The sequence below is a fragment of the Vipera ursinii genome, assembly GCF_947247035.1.
Source record: "Vipera ursinii genome assembly, chromosome: 2".
In the NCBI taxonomy this organism is placed as follows: Eukaryota; Metazoa; Chordata; class Lepidosauria; order Squamata; family Viperidae; genus Vipera; species Vipera ursinii.
In genome coordinates, this window is record NC_139513.1 from 27,020,775 (window position 1) to 27,043,757 (window position 22,983).

Sequence of the window (22,983 nt, forward strand, 5' to 3'; positions counted from 1 at the left end):
TAAAACCCCAATTAAAATACAATTTCAAAGAGCCAGGTCTTCAGGTCCCTGCGGAATGAGCGAAGGTCAGGGGCAGTCCTAAGCTCTACAGGCAGCTGGTTCCAAAGGGCAGGCGCACCCACAGAGAAGGCCCTCCCCCTGGGTATTGTCCGCCGGCAATAGGATTAGTAGAAAGTAGCTGAGCAGCCTTAAAAGTTTGAGTCTTCCACATGAGATAGGTCTTTCCTGCTTTGCTTTGTAATGAGAGGCAAAATAGGAGTATTCCCCAATTCCATTCCTTCAGGGGCAGAAAGATGAAAGAAGATTCTAGTGAATATTAGTTACTGGGTATGAAAAAGTGGAAGAGTTTTTAACTTCATTACATGATATTACTGAATCTTTATTCAAAATAACTCCTCCAACTTCCTCAAAGTGACATCAGCATTTTAGGAAAATCCCAAGGTTTGTAAAAGTTAAGGCAAAACACTTTTTTTTGGCAGGGGTGAAGGACTTCCATAAACAACACTTTCTGGAAATGCAAATTACTTCCTATGCCAAGATGAAAGACAAAATTGGGAGGGAGATGGAACAGAATAAGCTGAAAAAATGGCATTTCTGAATTGCTGGTTGGGTCACATCCTGCATATTACATCACTGTGTGTTATTAGAGATCTCACTGCAGTGAGTTATTGCAGATCTCACTTATCCTACGTTAATTATGTGTGTGTAGTTTTGTTGAAACATGTTGCACAGATAATTGATTCAGAGGTCTGTCCAGGATGCCAAGATCAGAGGTGCAAGAGATTCCAAGAAAAGCTATGACAAACATCAATTTGTTGTTTCGTATATCAAGAGGGACCTCTAGACTCTGCCAGTTTAGGCAAGTGCCAATTTGGCCTGAGCCAAAAGCCACCTCGGGGTGAGAGTAAAGAGCTAGCAGGCAGATTATGAGTACCCACAAATAGAGGAACAAACTACAGTTCTGGAGAGATGCAGGTAGTCCTCAATTTACAACCACAACTGAGACCAGAATTTCCATTGTTAAGTAGACTAGACTAAACTAGACTAGAGTAGACTAGAGTAGACTAGAGTAGACTAGAGTAGACTAGAGTAGACTAGACTAGACTAGACTAGACTAGACTAGACTAGACTAGACTAGACTAGAATAGACTAGACTAGACTAGACTAGACTAGAATAGAATAGAATAGAATAGAATAGAATAGAATAGAATAGAATAGAATAGAATAGAATAGAATAGAATAGAATAGAATAGAATAGAATAGAATAGAATAGAATGTAAATCAGTAAAGTAAATCTGGCTGGCTATATTGTGTAATGGAATACCTCGGGGACCACCTGCTGCCGGCGTCAACTCCCCTCCGCCCTGTGCGTTCCCACAGAGAGGGCTCCTCAGGGTGCCTCCGGTCAGGGAATGTCGACTGGTGGCCCCCAGGGGGAGGGCCTTCTCTGTGGGCGCCCCGGCTTTATGGAACCAACTGCCGGTTGAGCTCTGGATGGCACCGGATCTTCGCTCCTTCCGGCGCGGGTTAAAGACCCATCTATTCGAACAAGCTGGCCTGGCCTGATGGGGGAATGTTAGGGTTTTAATGTTTTTTTATATTTTGACTGTTTTAATTCGGGCAATAATTTAATTCTTTTTTAACTTTTGTATTTCTATTTATATGCCCTGTTCACCGCCCTGAGTCCTTCGGGAGAAGGGCGGTATAAAAATTCAATAAAACTAAACTAAACTAAACTAATGGGAGCTGGGAAAATGGGTTTATTTGAAAATATATATCCCGGTCATTGAACCTGCTCTTTCCTCTCTGTCTGTCTGCAGGGCCTGGGCTGTCAGCTAAGTAAGTATATGTTCTGATTTTTTTTATGTGTGTGTTAAGCAGAAAGTTCATTTTCTCTCGAATTAGTGTATTATAGTTGCGGTGGGTAACAATCCTCAGTCGTGCTGGTTAAGAATGGAGAGAGTTGTGGTCCATGACAACTGCATGGTGCCAAGGAGAAGAACAACTGATTTATTAGTTATACATGTGGTTCAACAGAGTTCATGATAGCAACCAATGTGGCTTAACTGGAATCTAGTCAGACGGGATTATTTAGCTCTTAAGAATTGTTCGGTTGCGTTTTATGATGATGATCATGCAATTCCTCTTTCACTCATGCACACTCACATACCAAAGGGGAGTCACTAATTATACCTTGTGATTTCATGCCAATAATAGGCAGTGCCTCCTCATGCAATTAAAACATGTTGGAGAAAGAGAAAAAACTGGGGGGGGGAGATGGGCATAACAGAGAAAAGCCGTTTGGAGGCCCCTCTTAAATTCTTGGGTTCCATATCTATCTGCAGCTGCAAAGTTAGCAGATATTCCTCCTCTTCTGCAGAACATTAACTTGCAACCACTGAAGACCCCACCCCCCACCCCTCAGTCTGCAAACCACAGGCTAGGTTGGGCAAGGGAGCGTCCTCTACTGCCCCCCTTCACTTTCTCTCCCCACCCCCACCTTGCTTTCAGAAAAGAAGGATGTTCTATGTATACTTGGTGAAGCCAAATCAGATCCAGAACTAGATCCAGTCGTAGGTCTGGTTCAGATGAACCCAAGGAACACTGTTTGGTGCCCGGAGGAGGGAGACTGCACTCCTTGCGTGCAAGTGACGTTAACTCTTGGATTACTGGGTAAGGGAGGTGACTCAAGCATCTTTTCTTAGAAGTGAATTTGTGTCAGCTGCTAGCCTTGGGTCCTGGAGGTGGTGGTGGGAACCAGGAACTTGGGTTTTTTTTTGTGCTGCCATTGCATTGGTCTAGGGCAGGGGAGGATTGAAGAATCTGCTATGAAAAGCATCTAAGTGGCAGCAACGATTTAGGGCTGTCTTCATCTTTGACAAACTGCCCAACCTCCAATCAATCTCGTTGTTACAGTGCAGATGCTTAACAGATTTTCTCTAGAAGTTAGATGGCAGATCCCAACACGAAAAAAAAAAGTTCTCTCCCTGTCATGGTATAATGATTTTGACGGAGGAGAATATTTGTAGCTCAGGATTGAACTGAGGGCTCCTTGATGCTCTCTGAGCTTGGCGGTTTTCTTGCAGATGTTTCATTACCCAAACTAGGTGACAGCACAAGGATCATCAGTTGTTGGACTAGGGCAGGGGTGGGGAACCTCGGCTCTTTTATGACTTGTGGACTTCAACTCCCAGAATTCCTGAGCCAGCCTGAGGAATTCTGGGAGTTGAAGTGCACAAGTCATAAAAGGGCCAAGTTTGAAGACCCCTGTCTTAGAGGAATGGAAGATACCTGATGGTAGCAGATAAATTTTGCAGGCAGACAGTGCCAGTTTTAACTTCCATTAAAAACCATCCTAGGTGATAAGGCTAGAGAAGGCTTATCCTGCTTAGGCTCCAGACAGTGCTATGCGCTCACCAGTACTGGGCTATATGAGCAGACGTTTTCCAAGGTGGCACTTTCTAGACTGCTGGGACGTGAAGACCAGGCAACACACACCAAGCCTGTATTGAATGGAGATTCTGGATGTTTCAGTTCCGAGACACGTGAAAGGACACTGAGTTAAGAAAGGATAATACAGGCCAATGGTTTGACTTGGTAAGAGGCATCTCCTTATGTCTGATACCCTCTATAGCAGCCTTCCCAATTTGACTTTGCTGACAAGCAACAGTGGACATTGTAGTACAACCCAGCTGGAAGATACTGGGTCAGTCCCTAGACCAGAGCTTTTCAACCAGTGGTGCGGGTACCACCTGTGGTACATTGGCACCTGGCAGGTGGTACGCGACCATCCTAGAAAAGTGGTAGCGGGGTGAGGGGAATGAGCTGAACCGGTGGCAGCACCGCACAAGCCTGAGCAAGAGACGGCTGGAGCTGCAGGGCTCTCAGAGTTCAGTGGAAGCGCCAGGATCAGCGCCAGGCTCCAGCTGGAGCTCGGGGCTGATCCCGGCATGTCTGCTGAGCCCAGAAGAAGCGCCGATCAGCTGGAATGTTGCACCATCTCTAGGGTCTTGTGATTTACATTCAGACGCTTGGCAACTGATTCATATTTATGACGGTCACAGTGTCCCCGGGTCATGTGAAGTCACCAAAACCTGCTGCAACCCCCCCCAGCAGAGGGGAAAAAAAATAAAAACAAACACACACCCCACCTCACCCCCACTGCCAGTCCTCAACAGGAATGCTCACAACAATGAAAACCTCGGACAGGAGGAAGAGCACCGCTGGGTGGGCAGGCAGGTGTCTTGCTCGGCTGTGGCTTGGGGGGCACTTTTTTCAGTGCCATTGTAACTTCGAACAGTCACTAAGAAAACTGTACAGGACTACCTGTACTTCATCATTTTTTTTCCCTTTTTTTTTTTGGTCATCAAGTTTTTGACACCTTGCTAGGCGACTGGTGGTACTCGGATGTTGTTATATCCTAAAAGTGGTACAATGGGTGAAAAGGTTGAAAAGCCCTGCCCTAGATTTCAGAAAGGATTAAATGGCTCTCTTCTTGCTGTCAAGGCAGCTAAAAATCTCATCCTTGTCCAACTTGCTAAGTCTTTTTGCCGTTAGATCCTTCTTTCTTATCTAAATTTCCCACCCCAAAAACCAACAGTCATCTAGAGCAGACATGTCAAACACAAGGCCTGTGGGGCGGATCCGGCCCGTGAAGTGGTTTCATGTGGCCCACGAAGCCATCCGGGAAACAGTGAGGGAACGGCCCCCACTGCCTTGGCCCTGGCCCAGAGACCCTCCTTCTGCCAGAGACCCCCAGATCTGTCCCACTCTGCCCAGGCCCCCATAGGCACCCTTGATGTGAACGATGTAGAGCTGGCCACGCCCACCCAGTAGGCCATACACAGTCTAGCCATGCCCACCCAGTAGGCCACACCCACCCATGCCATACCCACCCGGCCCCCTGAGGGCAACCGCAATGCTGATGCGGCCCTCAATGAAATTGAGTTTGACACCCCTGATCTAGAGGAACAAGTTGACAGGCATCTAATATCTTTCAAAAAGGAAAAGGAAATAGTTGCTAGCTAACTATAAATCTTTTGTTCTGCATTTTGCATTCTTTTAGCCCTATGTAATATGCAAAATCTTTTTTAATAGAACTGTTGGGAGCAAGGGGGGGATCTTTTATTCGCAAATATACATTAAATTTGAGAGATTGTCTTTGCAGTGATTGGCAACCTCTGTATGATGATTCATTACACGGATAGCATGAACTGCTCTAAAAATTTAGACTGTGGCACCCAAGGACAGTTGAGTCTGTGGTTTCACCATGTTGTTTCACCTGTTATTTTTGGCAAAATGGATGCATTCCAATAACCAATGCCTCATTCCTTTTGTTTCCTTCTAGAGCCAGCTGCATTGGGTGCAAAACAAGACGGAGGAGCCAGCAAGATCAGCAAGCAGCCCAAGGGACACCCCAAGAGTGAGTAGGTCTTCTTGACAGCAGCTCCTTGCTACCGGATGGAAACTGTCCTTACTTTGCTTTTGATCCTGCTCTCTTTCTGTCTCCAGAAATCCTGCGAACGCACATTTTCCTCATGGCCCAGACCTATTCTTCTTCTCGTTGTGTTGAAGTGGAGGTTTGGCTTCCCAATGATCGGGAAAGTCAAAATAATTCCCTGGTAAGGCACACAGATTCCTAGAGGCATCCTCCCTCCTAGAGGTAGGAAGATCTTGTTCAGTGATGGTGAGCCTTTGGGGCTAGATGTGTCAAAAATTCAGAAAGTCCTAACTCTGTTGCTATGTTATTCCCCCTTCTGCCACAAAAGACAAACAATTCTTTACATATGTATTTACTGCTAAGCTTGTAAGCCGCCCTGAGTCTTCGGAGAAGGGCGGGATATAAATGGAATTAAAATAAAAAATAAATAAAAAATAAAAATTATTCTTTGAAAAAATGCAGTCCAGTCATGGATGGTGCCAAGTATTGTATAAAGGAAATAGTTGCAAAAAAAAAGAAGAAAGAAATATGAGTGAAGCTTTTGAGAATAATTGTTGGGGGTTGGTGAATTTGGCATGTCACCTAAAACATCAGGGTGTGTCTCTTTTGACAGACATGTCATGCATTCATTATTACTGATCTAGTTATTTATTATTATATGGATTCCCAAACCTCCTCTGGAAGGATCTCTTGTCCTAGGCCAAACATGCAGAAACATAATAGACAGGTGGTTGCAAACTCTACTGGTGGTTATTTACTACAACTGTCCAAATGACAGGGATGCTGTTAGCACCATACACATACATGGGAGAGAATTTTCCAAAGTCAAGGAAGCTCTTCTTAATAGAATCCCAAAGTTTGCAAGTCTGAAGTAGAAAGCGAAAGAGTAGTCAGGGGGAGGTCCAAGGGTCAAAGCAGCACAGATAGTTTGTCAGAACCTAAGAAAGTTGTGGGATTCAAGACAACATTCAAGACACACAGAATCTCAGAGCCATAGTGGTGCAGTGGTTAGAATGCAGTATTCCAGACTAGGTCTACCCACTGCCAGAGTTCGATTCTCACTGTCTCAAGGCTGACTCAGCCTTCCATCCTTCCGAGGTGGGTAAAATAAGGACTCAGACTGTTGGGAGGGGGGCAATATGCTGACTCTGTAAACCTCTTAGAGAGGGCTGTAAAGCACTCTGAAGTGGTATATAAGTCTAAGTGCTATTGCTACTGCTGTCTGGGTTACCAGAGGGTTGTTGCCAACTGAGAGGCTTGGGTTTTGCTATTCTGCAAAGTAGAGCCACTGACAGGTGAAAGCAACCAGAACCACTTGTGAAGAGTCTCAACGCTGGTTTGTTGCTAGTCAACTATGTTTACAAGATTCTCACCAGACTGACCTCATTGCTCCGGGAACAGCAAGATAAGGCTTCGAACATGTGCTGCTTCCTACAGCGCAGTGACTCCAACTTCAGCCCCTCTTAATTCCTCCGTCCAGTCTAACCGGAGATTCCACCACATCCTGGTGTCATTCATTACAGGAGAATACAACTCCTTTCTCTCAAGAAGACTTGTAGAGCACCTTTGCTCTGCTCTCTGCTCCACACGATGAGTCCTTGTGCCAGTTGGAGGTGGCAGATCAGGCTTCTCATCTTCAAACGCAATGGTTGCTTCGGTTGATTACCTGATGACTCCACCTCAGGTGCCTGCAGTTCCTGAGGCAATGGTTCATCTGGTATTTCTGGAGCAGGTTGCACAATGTCAGTCATTTCATCTGAGCTCACCAAAACAAAGGACAGGGGTGCACATAGGGCCTCCCCTCATTTTATCCTGCAAAGCAGGTGAGGTGAAAAGAAAGAACCAGTCTACAGTCACCCAGTGAATTCCAAGGTTGAGAAGGCCCTTAACCTGAACCTCCAGAGTCATGTTTCTCAGTCTTGGCAACTGAAGATGTGCTGACTTCAACTCCCAGAATTCTGCAGCCAGCATGCTGGCTGGGGAATTCTGGGAGTTGAGGTCCAAACATCTTCAAATTGCTAAGATTGAGAAACTCTACTCCAGATAATGTATCTTAATATTCAGCTCTCATGTAAAGTGAGGCGATGCAGTCTGCTAGTACTAGTGGGTGTATCTAACATATCCATCTGCAATTTAACCTCAGTTCCCATCGTCCACAAGCAGTGAAATGAAGTGCCATGCTATTTCACACTGATAGAAGTCGTAGTTCAAGATACTCAGAGACTGCTAGCATAAGGAAGCCCGTTCTGGCCATTAGAGCAAGATTGTGAGAAGAACTTGATGATTATAAACTTCTCCTTGCTTTTTGTCTCCAGGTGTAGCTCCCAACCAATAATAATACAGCAATGTTGCTAAGGAGTCCTTTGTCCCTTACAAAAGGGATTCCATGAATATACAAATATATATACGAGCTTATTGTGTGTAATTTGTTTTGTGCTCTATTTGTTTATTGTAATATACACAAACTGTATTGGGTAAAAAGGCTGACCTCGTTCAGACTGACAGGCTAACTGATCTATCTGAAAAGCTGACCACCAGGCATGTCGCGGAACAATTAACAGTCCGACCAGAGGTGGATGGACCGTGGTTCATTTGCATGGTCAATATCAAAGAAAAGAAATCCAAGGCATATTCTATAGCAAAACTTTTAATGAGAAAACCTAGGACCTAGACTAACTACATTCTCACATCAGGCAGAAGAAGAAAGTAAAAACTGAAACTGAACTTTTTTTAGGCCTGCGCACAAAACAGTTTAAAACCAAAACATTGGCTGGACATAGCTAGAGTCACTATGGTTACAAGATAAGATAATACACAGTTGCAGAGCAGAAAGAGATGTACACGTAGGAATGAGCAAAGCTGGCAAAACTAAAAAAAACCACGCAGTGACAAGGCATGCTGGTAATCACAACCTTTGTTTGCATTTCTCTCAGCATCTATTACCTTATGATTAATTATTTACATAGCAATCTTACCTTTCTTCCAAAGAATGTAGGCTGGCTTTCTTGCAGTGCATTAGGCTGAGGTTTACTGAATAAACTGCAATCATCTGGGTTCACAGGAGACTCTGAGTTCTAGTCCCGCCTTATTCATGAAAGATAGCTGGGTGACCTTGGGCCAGTCCCTCTCTCTCACCCCAACCCACCTCACACAAACAATTATCCTACATGCTCATGTTTCAAGAAAATATCTGCAGCTCAGGGTCGAAATATAGAGTCCTTGGTGCTCTCAGAGTGTGGTTGTTTTCTTGCTGGTGTCTCATTGCCTGATTAGGTAACATTATCAGTGCTAGGGGGTATGGTGTATAGGGTTTGCTCTCTGTTTATATACAGTAGTTTGTCCTGCTGATATGCCCTGCTGATTTGGCTGATGTTCTCTTTGGTAGGTCCTTCGTTGTGGTATTGTTTTCTGCTTGACTTTTGTCTGGTGCTAATCTCTACTTATCTAGGTGTTGGTTGCTGAAGAAGATGTGTTCTGGTTATTGTGTTGTGTTCTGTGTGCTATTTTTCCAGTTATGCTGGCTGTAGACATTGGGAACCATAGTCCCACCATATCGTAGTATGATATTTGAAGCATAAAAACTAGATTAGGTATTAGCTTTGTACCATATAGTATCAACCTTATAAATTCTCAAGACTCTTTTTTCCGCTATGTATTCAAGGACCATGATTAATATACAGTATATTTATATATATATATATATATATATATATATATATATATATATATATATATATATATATATATATATATATATATATATATATATATATATATGCATGCATACATGTATATCTTGGTGTTATTTTTGTCATTTTGTATAATTTGGCGGGACGCGGTGGCTCAGTGGGTTAGGATGCTGAGCTTGTCGATCAGAAGGTCGGCAGTTTGGCGGGTCGAATCCTGAGTGCCGCGTAGCAGAGTGAGCGCCTGTTACTTGTCCCTGCTTCTGCCAACCTAGCAGTTCGAAAGCACGTAAAAATGCAAGTAGAAAAATAGGGACCACTACGGTGGGAAGGTAACAGCGTTCTGTGCACCTTTGGCGTCTAGTTATGCCGGCCACATGACCACGGAAACGTCCTCGGACAAGCGCTGGCTCTTCGGCTTTGAAACGGAGATGAGCACCGGCCCTTAGAGTTGGAAACGACTAGCATGCATGTGCGGGGGAACCTTTACCTTACCTATAATTTGGCATTTCTTGGATGCTGCGGTTAATATATTGTTGTTGTTGTTGTTGTTGTTGTTATTGTCCTTGGGATAGTGACATTGTTTGGTGGGTGTTTATCTTATTTTTGAGAGTGGTGCATCAGAATTTCTTTTTAATGTTTGCCATTGAAAATGACAATAAAGGTTATTCAATTCAACCCAATTCAATCTGGCAGGCCTCAGATGGGAAAAGCTCTTTGATTTTTTTTTCTCCTTCTTCCTTTCTAGGGATCTCTGCAGTACAACTGTTTCCCAGTAGCTCTCAATGGGGAGCTGAATCTTACAGTCTTCACGCGGCCTCGCTATCATTCTGCAGGTGTGTTACAAGTCACGCACCATGGACCAGGTGAGTTCTCCAGGAATAAGTAATGAAACAACCTTTGATAAGATCAGCCTGAAACTCGCCACCCATCGGATGTCTCTGCTGTGTTCTTTTCACAGACTGTACCTGGCCCAAAGCCACAGAGGCCATTCGCTTGTGTCAAGGTATGTTGCAATGCACCAACCTCCCCATCAATACTTTTCCCTCAGTGTAGGAATCAGCAGGGATTCAAGCAAAGCCTGGAATTCCTTTTTGTAGCATAAAAGGACTACATTTCTTGGATCCAACCCAATAGCCATAACATCCAGTTGCAAACAATGATTGGAAACTGACCAAAGAGAGAAGCAACCTAGAATTAAAGAGAAACTTCGTAACGGTGAGGAAAATTAACCAGTGGAACAGCTTGCCTCCAGAAATCGTGGGTGCTCCATCACTGGAGGTTTTTAAGAAGAGGCTAGACAAGTCACTTGTCTGAGATGGTTTAGGTTCTCCTGCTTGAGCAGGGGGCTGGATTGGAAGACCTCCAAGGTCCATTCCAGATTCTATTCTATTCTATTCTATTCTATTCTATTCTATTCTATTCTATTCTATTCTATTCTATTCTATTCTATTCTATTCTATTCTATTCTATTCTATTCACCATTTAAGCCATAAGCCATAACTTACAAGCTAGAACGGCTGCATAGATACAGCACATTCAGATGGGACCATTCAAAGTTACACCGGCACTGGAAAAAGTGACATGACAATTTTTCACACTTCTGACCACTGCAATATCCCCATGGTCACGTGATCAAAATTTGGATGCTTAGCAATTGACTCATTTTTATGATGGGTGCAGTGTCCCGGGGTCATGTGATCATCTTTTGTGACCTTCTGGCAAGCAAAGTCAGCAGGGAAGCCAGGTTCACTTAACAACCGTGTTACTAACTTAACAACTGCAGTGATTCACTTAACGATTTGGCAGGAAAGGTTGTAAAATGGGGAAAAAATTCACTTAACAAATGTCTTGCTTAGCAACAGAAAATTTGGGGTCAATTGAGATTGTAAGTCGAGGACTACCTGTATTTTGATAAATAACTCAAGGCAGCGAACATACCTAATACTCGTCCCTCCCTCCTGTTTTCTGCACAACTACAGCCTTGTGAGGTGAATTGGGCTGAGAGAGTGAGTGACTAGCTCAAGGTCACCCAGCCAGCTAGGTATTATTTTTTTATATATAATTTTGCCTTTCTTGATTCAAACTTAATGAGATTAGTAAATCTTATCATATTGGGCCATTTACTTTTTTAAACAACAACAACATATTCTTATTTCATTTGTGGGTCCTGCCTTGGAGACAGTTCATACTGCTTGCTCTTGGCTCATACTCAAAAGGCTTTAGAGACGATATAGTAGTTGACTGCATGAAAGAAGAAGGAATGATTGAAGTGGAAAAAAACGATAAGAGGGGAACGGACAGCCATCTTGGAAGAGTAGGCGCTTTTTGAGCTCCCAGGAAACAGAAGTCCCCGCTTAGATCAATCAACTCTGGATGTCTGATTGAGGGCTCAACGCTAATGACAAATTTTGTCTTACAGTGCCAAGTTTAGACATTTCTTTGGGACTACAGTCGGCAATTCTACATGTGCAAAACACCCCTAAAGGACAGCACTTCAAATTGTGGCTGTATCTGAATCGGACAGACGGATTTAAAGGTCTTGATCAGGAGACTCCCAAGTTGCTAGTAAGTGAAGGTTTTTCCCAATATTTGTCAAGCCTCGTACTTCAGGGTAGTCCTTGCTTAACAACAGCAATTGGAACCGGAATTTCTGTCGCTAAGTGATGCGGTCATAATGCGATGTCACACAACCTCATCGCTTAGCAACAGCAGTCCTGGCACTCCCGTTGCCACTGTCAAGTAAGGATCACAGGCCTTTAAGCGAGTACCAGGAGAGTCGCAAACAGGCTGGCTGGCAGGTAAGGCAGGACGCTTCTGGCGGGAGAAGGTACACGACTGTTTGGTGAGACACTGTGCGAATGCAATGGGATCAGGAGTGATTGGTGCAGGGTAGGGGAGAGTGTCAGACCTGCCCTAACTTAGACATTTATGAAAGAAAGATGCTTGACTCCATTTGGTTGAAGTGATAAGTTCTTTTACTAAAGTTAAGTGGTTGCAGCGAAAGTAAAGCTAGATCTGGGTATTCCCGTGCAAAGGTTACCCTTGTCCCCTTTCCTTGACCCTCCCCCCCTTGACCACTCCATGAGTGCCCAATAGTATGGCGGGTTGAAGTTTTGGGAACTGCTTTGATGTTACGTGCCTCTCAGTGGAGTTTCGCATTCTGTTCCCAGGCTGTTTATCCTTCATGGCTGGCTTATTCCAGTTTGACACCTCTAGTTCTTGTCAACTTGTCTCCCCTCCCCCCCGGTTTATCTTCCCATTCCCATGCCTGAACTTTACTTCTCCAAATTCCTTCTCCTCTCTCCCACGCTTTATGGCAGGATGCCAGCAAAGTGAAGAAGCTGAAGATGACCTGACTATTGGAGCAACTTGTAACCTTCTCTGCTGGCTTCCCCATTGATTTGGCTTGCAGGAAGCTGGCAGGGAAGGTCGCAAATGCTGATCATGAAACATCGCAACTGTCATGGGCGTGAACCAGTTGTCAAGCACCCAGACTGCGATCACATGACTGCAGAGATACTGTGATCGCTGGAAGTCAAAAGTACCACTTGTTCAGTGCCGAGAATTATGGGATGTAGGATGGGTGGCCACATATGGCTTTGAAATAAATAAAATATAATTTTAGTCAAAGTGGATGGCATGTCAATTTATTAAATCAATAAAATGAAAGCAAACCAATTAGGAACCCTGCTCTCCTGAAAACATCTGTGAAGCAGTGGATTCTGATTTCTTCACATTTTTCTTCCCTTAACCCAGGGGTCTTCAAACTTGGCTACTTTAAGACTTGTGGACTTCAACTCCCAGAATTCCTCAGTTGAAGTCCACAATTCTTAAAGTTGCCAAGTCTGAAGACCCCTGTCCTAACCTATTGTTCTATTTTAGACTGGATCGGAGAACGTGAGCTTGCCAATCTCGCAGGTGTTTCCGTGTCTCTGCTTTCAGGTAAGAACAATTATTCACAAGATCTTTTCTCTCCCACACTTCTTTAGGCTCCCTACAACTATAACAGAGAACAAGATTAAGGCAGAGTTATAGTTAGAATATTTTAGCCCATTTTCTCAGCTGCAACATTTCTGAGAATTGCTTCTAGAGATGGAAAGATTGAGTTCCTGTGGAGGGTTGGTCTCTTAGGCAGAAATGCAGGGCTTTGGAGAGGTGCCAGAGGAGTCAACAAGGAGGGGCAGGAAATTCTCAAAATTCCTGAAGAATGCTTCCAAGAATTGTAGCGTAATTTCTTTTTACCTCTAACCAGCAGCCAAAATGGAAACCAGAAGCTCCTGGATTATTCTAAATTAGGGAGAGAGAAGCTACAGCCTCCAGATGGGATCAGGCCTGGAAGGACACCGTTTGTGACTCTTCATGACCACTCCAGGATTCACTGTAGCGTAAATCCTCCAATCAATTTTTAAACCTACATAGATATAGTTTTTAAAAAACCAAGCCTATCTTTATGAAAAATAGTCCCATCATTATCTTAGCACCATTGTCTCACCCATTCCAGCCCCAGGCTGTTAAAAATTTAGTGCAAGCCCTCATCAACATTATCTATCGCTGTTCTAATAGTGCCTGATTGACACTTGATTTTCTCAAGGAGCAAGGACTGATTTCTTAGTTATTTATAACAAATGAGATTTCGCAGGTGGCAGCACCTGGTCAACCTGATCTGGAGATCAGAAGCAAAGCCACATCCAGTCTAGTTAGTATTCAGATGAGAATTTAGGAAGTTTCTCCATGGTGGTAGAGTTGTCTGGGTCATGAAAGAAGCATCTCAGAACAAGGCCATGACATTCATACTGTGGCCCAAAAGCAGTGTACGGATGTGCCGGTGAGAACACCAAGAGCTGAGCTTGACCGGAATATTTGATCTGAACCAAATGGGAGGGTAGTTTCAGATGGCCCCTATACTGTGCCTGACACCATCTGGTGAGCTATTTCATCTATGCAGCAATTCTCAGGCTAACAACAACAACAACAATAAAGTTGGAAGGGACCTTGGAGGTCACCTAGTCCAGGGTTTCTATGTCAGACTTTGTCTTTTGGGCTTAGTGTGCAATTGAAATGGCATTTATAGCAATTAGCAATATGCACTGATTATGCCTATGGTTGTACAGCATCGTTCATTGCCAGATAAGTCCTTTGAGAAAATTGACATCAAGTGCCCTGTGTGATGACCGGAACATTGCAATCCTTAACCAGCTGTTAATGCATGGAGGATGGGAGGGCAGGGTAGGCCCCTCCCTCCCAGGAGCATCCACAGAAGGGTTCAATGAAGTCAAGATGGCGGCTGTAACTATGCAACTGAGATCCTGGGCATACCTGTACAGTCTTGTGAAAGTCAGATGTATGAATAGATCAAATCAAATAGCTTCATAGATTCACACGAGAGTCCCTACACTGGATTTGGTCATGCTGGCTTAAAAAATGAAACCACAAGCTAGAGCTGATTCTGAACAACTGGAGATGGAAAGGTAGAGAGGACTGCTATAGCTGTGGATCCGAGGGGCTTTGCTTCTCTCAACAAGGGGACATCCAATCTCAATATTCTTCCCAGAGATTGATATTGCAGCAGTTTAAAAATCGGCTGGATGGGTGGATGGGTGGATGGATGGATGGATGGATGGTGTTATGTATCCAGGTGAAGTGAACACATACACACTTACATAGCAGTCACCACCAGGGGGCGTTGAACTGTATCTGTTTTGGCGGGAACCCAGTTTTGGCGGGAAACAGAGGTTCAAACCGATTGGCCGGCTGCTCACCTGGCCAGGTATAAAAGGAGGGCAGGTAACCCCTATTCCCCAGTACAGTCACTTCCACCAAATAAAGATCTGCCATGCTATACTCATCGTCTCGGCGTCCTTCCTGCTCTCCAGAACTCATAACACAACATATGGATGGAGGAGGCTCTTGGGGGCCATCTCTCTGTCCCCTCATTCTCTCGAATATTGTGTTCATAGGTCTGGCCCAAGATTGAAGACCAAGTTGACACACCTCGAACTCATTTCTGTCCCTTTGCAAATGGTATGAAAATGGTATTCATTCAGTTTTTGAGTTTTTAAGGCAGATAACTATTGGTTAAAAGAAATGTAAATATATCCATCTTTTGTGGGGTGGGCTTGTCAGGAAGATGGCATTGTTTTGATAGAAGTTCAACCTCTCATTTCAGACCCAGCTGCTTTGGCCAGGGCCTGGGCCCACAGCCGCTTGGAAGTTCACACTTCTGGTGGAAGTTTGAGCTGCTTGGTTTCTGCTCCATGTGACCTACAAGGAGAGCTGGTTCCCTGCTGGCAGATGGAAGAGCTCGCCTGCCACCCTTTGCATCCCCATCTGTATCTGGTCCTCATTCCACATGTGAGTAGAGAAAGCAAAGAGGGAGGAGGAAGAGAAATGTCAATCGGAAGATGAAGAGGAAGCTGAGAATTAGAAAAATGATAAGGTCTCATGTCACTGTGCAGATGCTGCCAGGTTGATTCTGGTAAAAATTCCCACTAGGAATTACATAATGTAAACCTGGTTAATGCAACTTTTTCTCTCTTCCCTCCCCAATTCCTCTCTGTTTTTTCTTGGGTCTTTCATTCTATTGTGTAGTGGGTTCTGGAACGCAGGAAAGACGCCAGGCCGATGAGTACAGCATAGGGGTTCTTTATTGGTGGTAGAAACTGTACTGGGGAAATAGGGGTTACCTGTACCTTTATATACTTGGCCAGGTACGCCCTCAGCCAATCAGTTTAAACCTTAGTTTCCCGCCGAAAACTAACCAGCCACAGCAGTTTCGGTACAGCGCCACCTGGTGGTATCGGCTATGCTGCGGCTTACTGTATTTCTTAAACCCCCATACATAACACATTCTTCCTCCCACTTTTACGCTAAGGAGCAGTTCTTCCTTCCTTCCTTCCTTCCTCTTTTAGGAGTCTGTGGGCCAAGAAATGATGCATCTGACATCTTCATTTCTCCAGAAGAACTGTAAGAGATGGAAGAGGTGGTCAGAAGGCTCATAGGTGTAAAAAGATGTCATTTCTACAAGTTTGTGCCACTGAAAATTTTTGGTGCAACTATGTTTTTCTGATGAAAATAATGAGAATATCGGTAGTTGTCTTTAAATGGTTAAATATATGGGAGTGGTGCTGTTGTAATTATTATTATTATATTTTTATCCCACTTTTTAAGATACATTTTTGTCAGTTCAATCCAGTGAACCTACTTAATTTTTCCCCACAACAACAACCATGTGGGGTAGGTTGAACTTAGAGAGAATCCAAAGTCTTCCAGTTGGCCCTTCTGTCCAAGTCAGGACTAAAATTCAGTTTCCTGGTTTCTAGGGCTCGCCTTGAATCACTACACCATACTGGCGCTATTCCAAATAATATTTCATCAATTCAATTTCATTAATGAAATTTAATTTCAGTATTCCAACTGTATTTCATTAATTCAATATGGACCAGGGCTCTTCAAACTTGGCCCTTTTATGACTTGTGGATTTCAACTCCCAGAATTCCTCAGCCAGGCATGCTGGCTGAGGAATTCTGGGAGCTGAAGTCCACAAGTCATAAAAGGGCCAAGTTTGAAGACCCCTAATGTAGACTTTCATTGGTGGCATTTTGCTGCTGTTGCTGTTGTTCTTGTCCTATACACTTCTTTGTCCTAGCCTTGCCACCTTTTGAAATTCACCTCTCTGTTGCTCGGCCTCCTCACACATTCATTCATTCATTCATTCATTCATTCATTCATTCATTGATCAGACTGGGCTGAGGGACATACTTATCCTTTGACACTGTGCACTCCTGTCTTAGGATAAGCAACCTTTGGGACTGGAAACTTGGTATGCCTGAAGGATTTGCTAAGGGGCTGGAGGATTGTAAGCATTTCATTGGAGACTTTTAGGTGTAGCCCCTTTCAGTCAGGGGAGGGTTGTGTTTTGCACATGAGCAGAGGGGGCAGCCACACAGGATGCACACATAACTTAGCCTTCCAGGCCTTTCTGCAATGGGTTGCTTGTAACCGAATTGATTTTCCCAATGTTCACAGGAACCACAGGAATTCCCAAGACTGCAATCTCATCCCAACCTCTGTGTGCAGGTAGGAACAGAAAAAAATCAAGAAAAGAATGGGCAACCTTACTTTCAGTTTCCAAGGATGCTCCATGGGATGGATTATTTTAGCAGACATCAAAAGTCAAAAAGAGGTTCTCTCATTGCTCTGAAATGGAGCTTGGACTGATTTGAAGGGTGGGGGGGAAAGGCTGGACAAGAAGGCGTCTTCCGTGACTTTTTGCTTCCTGTGATTTTATTGAGCTTCGTCCACAGCGTGTGGCTGGATCAATCTCTTAATCTAGACCACAGTTTTCAACTTGGGCAATTTAGAGATGCCAGGAGGACTGGGAAATTCTGGGAGTTGAGGTGCACACATTTTAAAGTTGCCAAGGTTGAAAAACCCTGGTCTAGATGTATAAGGTGCGTAAGGTGCTACACTGACTACATTTCCCAGAACTGAAGACTGCTCTATGTAGCAAATAGATGCTGAGCTTTTTAGTTGGCACTATTACTCATTACAAGGGACACGGTGGCTCAGTGGGTTAGGACACTGAGCTTGTCAATCAGAAGGTTGGCAGTTTGGCGTGTCGAATCCCGAGTGCCGCGTAACAGAGTGAGCGCTTGTTACTCGTCCCAGCTTCTGCCAACCTAGCAGTTCGAAAGCACGTAAAAAATGCAAGTAGAAAAATAAGGACCACTATGGTGGGAAGGTAACAGCGTTCCATGTGTCTTTGGCGTCTAGTCATGCCGGCCACATGGCCATGGAGACGTCCTCGAACAAGTGCTGGCTCTTTGGCTTTGAAACGGAGATGAGCACCGGCCCCTAGAGTTGGAAACGACTAGCACGCACGTGCAGGGGAACCTTTACCTTTACCTATTAGTCATTATTAAATGAAAAGCCTTCCTATATAACAGAATAACAGAGTTGGAAGGATCTTAAAGTTCTTCTAGTCCAACCCCCTGCTCAAGCAGGAGACCCTATACCATTCTGGACAAATGGCTGTCCAATTTCTTCTTAAAAACCTTCAGAGTTAGAGCACCCACAACTTCTGGAGGCAAGTTGCTCCACTGATTGTCCTAAAAGTCTGGACATTCCTCCTTAGTTCTAGGTTGCTTCTCTCCTTGATGAGTTTCCATCCATTGCTCCTTGTCCTGCCTTCAGGTGCTTTGGAGAATCGCTTGACTCCCTCTTCTTTGTGGCAGCCCCTGAGATTTTGGAAGACTGCTATCATGTCCCCCCTCGTCCTTCTTTTCATTAAATGAGTAATCATGATTAGATAGTTGGGTACCACTTTGATGGGCACATTAATGGGGACGTGAAACGAGTCCCCTGTGCATCAGTGATGTCACTGGTTAATCCTTTCAACACGGAAGCACTTCAAGGCTTCCAACAAAAACCTGAACGTTATCATGCTAATCTCCCCATATTCCAGCAATCCAAGTTTCCCCTCTTTGTACAGGTAAGAAGGAATGGAAGTACCTACCTCCAAAGCTGCCTGCAGAATGGTAAGTGCTGATGCAGATGCACGCCTAACCGTTCCCACAATTAGCAGTTCTGTTTGTTCTGCAACATTTATTTCAGCTCCAAAAATGGTTCCAGGAAGCTCTCTTTAGGTGGGGAATGGCCGAAAGCCCACAATGCAATTGTGGTGCACCAGAACAAGCAATAACACATATAGTTCAAAAATGTCCCCTCAGGAAATTTCAAGGCACCTCGGATGAGCTCATCTCAGCCATGCCAGAAGCAGTTAGAGCAGGGGTTTCCAAACTGGGCTCTTTTATGACTCGTGGACTTCAACTCCCAGAATTCCTCAGCCAGTGTGCCTGGGAGTTCCATGAGTCATAAAAGGGCTGAGTTTGGAGACCCCTGAGTTAGAGGGTTTGCTTCCTTAGATATCAAATGATTACATCTATCCAGGGCTTTTTTTTCTCATAGAACGCTCAGAACAGAGTTCCGGCACCTTTTTTGGATGGAACCTTGTAGGGTAGGCAAGGCGGGTTGTATGACATGTGTGAGTTCCGGCACCTTTTTCTTTTACTAAAAAAGCACTGCATCTATCCCATTGCAACTCTATGGCACCATGTTATAGTGATTGTATTATCTTGTTTTATCTTAATTTAATATTTTATCTCATATATTGTATTGTCCACATACATTTATATCTATCTATCTATCTATCTATCTATCTATCTATCTATCTATCTATCTATCATCTATCTATCAATCAATCAATCAATCAATCTGTCTATCACCTATCTATCTATCTATCTATCTATCTATCTATCTATCTATCATCTATCAATCAATCTATCTATCATCTATCTATCTATCTATCTATCTATCTATCTATCTATCTATCTATCTATTATGTTGTATTATTATCTATTCTATGTGTGTGTATGCATATGTATGTATGTATGTATGTATGCTAATGCTTTATTTAAAAAAATTTATATATTTATATATCAGTGGTTGCATGACCTTTCTAGATGCTATATATTAAATAAATAAATTGGTTGTTCCAGGAGCATCACATGAAAATAAGTCATGAGACTGATTTCAGAGATTAAATCAGCTAAAAAATATGGTGGAAAATGAAATGGATGGGGGAGGGGGAGACAGAAAGAGAGACAGAGAAAGCAGACTCAAACACTGGCCTTGGGGTCCTGCCTGTAGTCAGGATGAGTCTGTTCTGTACCAGCCTGCTACCGGCCCTGCAGAAAAGGCAGGGACAACCCCTTTACAAACAGCAAGAGGCTGGAATTAAGCCTGCCAAATTTATTAACATAAAACAGCAAAACAAGACACCAACCATGAAACAGGAGCTATGAAACAGGAACTAATCAAGCGGTTATCTTCAGCAAACCAGCCCTCCCACGCATTCCCCTTTTATACAATTCAGGGCGTGGCTTCTCTCTGCCTCCTTCCGAGGTGCCCCATTGCCTTCCTCTGTTTACTCCTGATTGACTGCCTCCTGCGTCGGGCGTCCTTGAACAGGGCCAGCTGTGGGTCATCTTCATCCACGCTGTCAGGCTCACACAGCTGGGTCTCCGTCGTGACCAGGTGGGAGGGGCCTGGCTGAGGGCTCTCATCAGCAAGATCTTCAACCCCCTCAGCAAGCTCTTCAACACCCCCCTCCTCCTCTGAGTTGTCCGACCCAACTGCCGAACCCACAGGCTGACCCTGAATCACAACAGAGTCTTTACCCTTGGCCAAGATTCTGATTTGGACACCACTCTTTGCCCATCTCTGCTGTTCCTTTCTCTTCGGCAGTCGATTTGCCCCGTGCAAAGAGCCCAGTGGAGATCAAGAACAACAGGAAGCACGTCTCCCACAGCCGTCTGAAGGGGCCTCTGCCTACTGTCTGCTCTTTGAAGGGCATTGATGCCATAGCTCCCTCCCCTCATCTTATGCACAAAGGCAGCATTTTCCTGGCATGATGGAAAGGGTGAAGGGCTTGCAACAAACGGCAACGATTCCAAGGCTATTTTTGTATAACGCACCAGCTCATCACATGAGATGCTCGCAATCAAGCGGTGTTTTGGTTTCAAAAAGGAGAGGGGGCTGCGATGCAAAGCTTTCTCAGAATCTAGCTTTCCTGCTTCTTGGTACCAAAGATGCTTAGGGGAAAAAAAAATAGACTCTCAACAATACTGTCTGATTTAAAATACCCTCTGAATGCAAGAACCGAATGTTAAATTCGTGAATGTTAAATTCTGGCTGAGATGAATCTTTTTTTTTTTTGCTTTTCTTTTCTCCTAGATGTCACAGGAGGTCAGCGATACTTACTGTTTCGGGAGACTCAGGATTCTCGGGGGAATTCCTTAGTGCAAATTATGGAGCAGGGCACCTGGGTGTCCACTGCTCAGGTCTCCAACACAGTAAGGCCTTTCTCCTGCCTTTGTCTTTCTCCTTCTGTGAGTCTGACCCTTATTGCAGTGGGCAATCCAGTGGTCCTTTCATTTTTCCCCCCTCCTTCCTTCTTTACAGAGAAGCAGAAGATTGGAGGAAGACCTGAGGAACAGCATGGAGTTAGGAAAGTGCATGCAGGTGAGTACCAAAACAAGAGCTTAAAGCCAAGGAAATTTTTTTTAATTTTTAATTTTAATTCCATTTATATCCCGCCCTTCTCCAAAGACTCAGGGCGGCTTACAAGCTTAGCAGTAGCCTTCATTCTATGTATATGCCTGCTTATTAGGGCTTTCACACACACCCCAAGCGGCATTATTACAAAGTCAGCTTAATTGCCCCCAACAATCTGGGTCCTCATTTTACCTACCTCGGAAGGATGGAAGGCTGAGTCAACCTTGAGCCTGGTGGGACTCGAACCTGCACTAATTGCAGGCAGCTGGTGTTACTTAAGGAGGCATTAGCCCACTGCTCCACCAAGGCTATGCTATGACCCAGAAAGAGGAAACAAACAGGAAAAAGGACATACTTGCTTTTATATAATGCAGGGGTCCTGAAACCTGGCCACTTTTAAGACTTGTGGACTTCAAGTTGAAGTCCACAAGTCTTAAAGTGGCCAGGTTTGAGGACCCCTGATTTAATGCATTCCAATAAATCCTTGGTGGATGAATAGAGGTCTCCAGATGGACTCTCCATCAAAACAGAAGGCATACAACACACTGGCACTCATTTTCAGCCATTTGGTGAAGTGGCAGCCCTATTGATGTACCTGACCACTGACAAGTATATTAGGAAGAATATCTCAAGGAACAGCAGCTGAGATATTTCACCTGCCTTTTTTTTAATACTGGTGGACACTGTGATGTGCAAATCAGCTCAGACTCCTCTGTCTGGATATCAAAGATTAAACCAAGACTTTTATAAGAGAAGCTGAGTCTGCTGCCAAATAATGCTGCTCTATCTTTCCACGTTGACTTGTGATGGTGGTCCTCCTCCCACTAGAGAAGTCTCTTTAAATTAAGAATATGGACTCTTTTGCCGGACTGACTAGGATTTCCTTCACGGTGGAGTCCACTATCCACCTTTTCCTCATTCTTTTTCTGTTCCTCCTCCTGCCATCTTTACAATATTGCATGCATTAAACTAAGGGAAGTGTAATAAGAGGTTTGAAATAACTATGTTGATTATCCTAAGGACACCACAGCCAATGTGAAGAAAAGTGTTATCCGCTATGCCTGCAAAGTGTCCTGTTTTCCTGTCTTATTTTTGGAGTGCTTGAAGATTTCTTTCAAATATCTCTTGTCTGTGTTTTCAAGATGTTATTATTATACTGGAAGGAGTAGAACAGGCTAGTGTTGGTATTGTCTTCCAGATCACATCCTCTGTGGCAGTCTCCACTTCCAACTCTGAAAAAGGCCAATGGAAAAGACTTTTCTTAGGGTTTGAATGGAAGCCTGTGAAACCATGGATGCTCATGAAATGAAAGACAGGACCTTCAGATATGCTTTAGCCATTTCCTAATGAAATGAAAGCAAAATCCAATCCATAAAATTCAACCCATTTCCTTAAAACTTACAAATATAATATATCCCTTTTTTGACGTATCAGTCTGTTCACAAGTAATTGCAGCTTTCATAAGGAGGGGCTTACACTATGCACCCATTTCCAGTTACCAACGAATGGTATCAGGAAAGGGCACTTACTTTCATCCTATACCAAAGATGCACATGATTGGTTATTGTGAGTAAAGTAACGCTAGACATGATAAACTACTCACATTTTTTTCAAGTTCCTAGATGAGTTAACTATCCCTGTAGATCATGTTCAATCAGATCGAATAAATCTGAGCATATTAATCCTAATAGTATACCTCCAGGATTTAATCTACCCCGACACAGATGGGTGACATACAAT

At 43.9% G+C, this 22,983-nt stretch overlaps 1 protein-coding gene across 1 annotated transcript in view; it reads left to right on the top strand.

Moving 5' to 3' along the window:
- IL17RC (interleukin 17 receptor C) overlaps positions 1–22,983 on the top strand; it is a 34,098-nt gene that overhangs the window by 1,670 nt on the left and 9,445 nt on the right. The window contains exons 2-16 of the mRNA XM_083353333.1: positions 1,821–1,839; positions 2,512–2,673; positions 5,348–5,422; positions 5,512–5,621; positions 9,875–9,992; positions 10,088–10,132; positions 11,549–11,694; positions 13,012–13,071; positions 15,087–15,150; positions 15,296–15,480; positions 16,084–16,152; positions 17,155–17,205; positions 18,620–18,665; positions 20,923–21,041; positions 21,151–21,210. Coding sequence (XP_083209459.1) covers positions 1,821–1,839; positions 2,512–2,673; positions 5,348–5,422; positions 5,512–5,621; positions 9,875–9,992; positions 10,088–10,132; positions 11,549–11,694; positions 13,012–13,071; positions 15,087–15,150; positions 15,296–15,480; positions 16,084–16,152; positions 17,155–17,205; positions 18,620–18,665; positions 20,923–21,041; positions 21,151–21,210 — 1,329 coding nt within the window. The remainder of the gene's footprint in view (positions 1–1,820; positions 1,840–2,511; positions 2,674–5,347; positions 5,423–5,511; positions 5,622–9,874; positions 9,993–10,087; positions 10,133–11,548; positions 11,695–13,011; positions 13,072–15,086; positions 15,151–15,295; positions 15,481–16,083; positions 16,153–17,154; positions 17,206–18,619; positions 18,666–20,922; positions 21,042–21,150; positions 21,211–22,983) is intronic.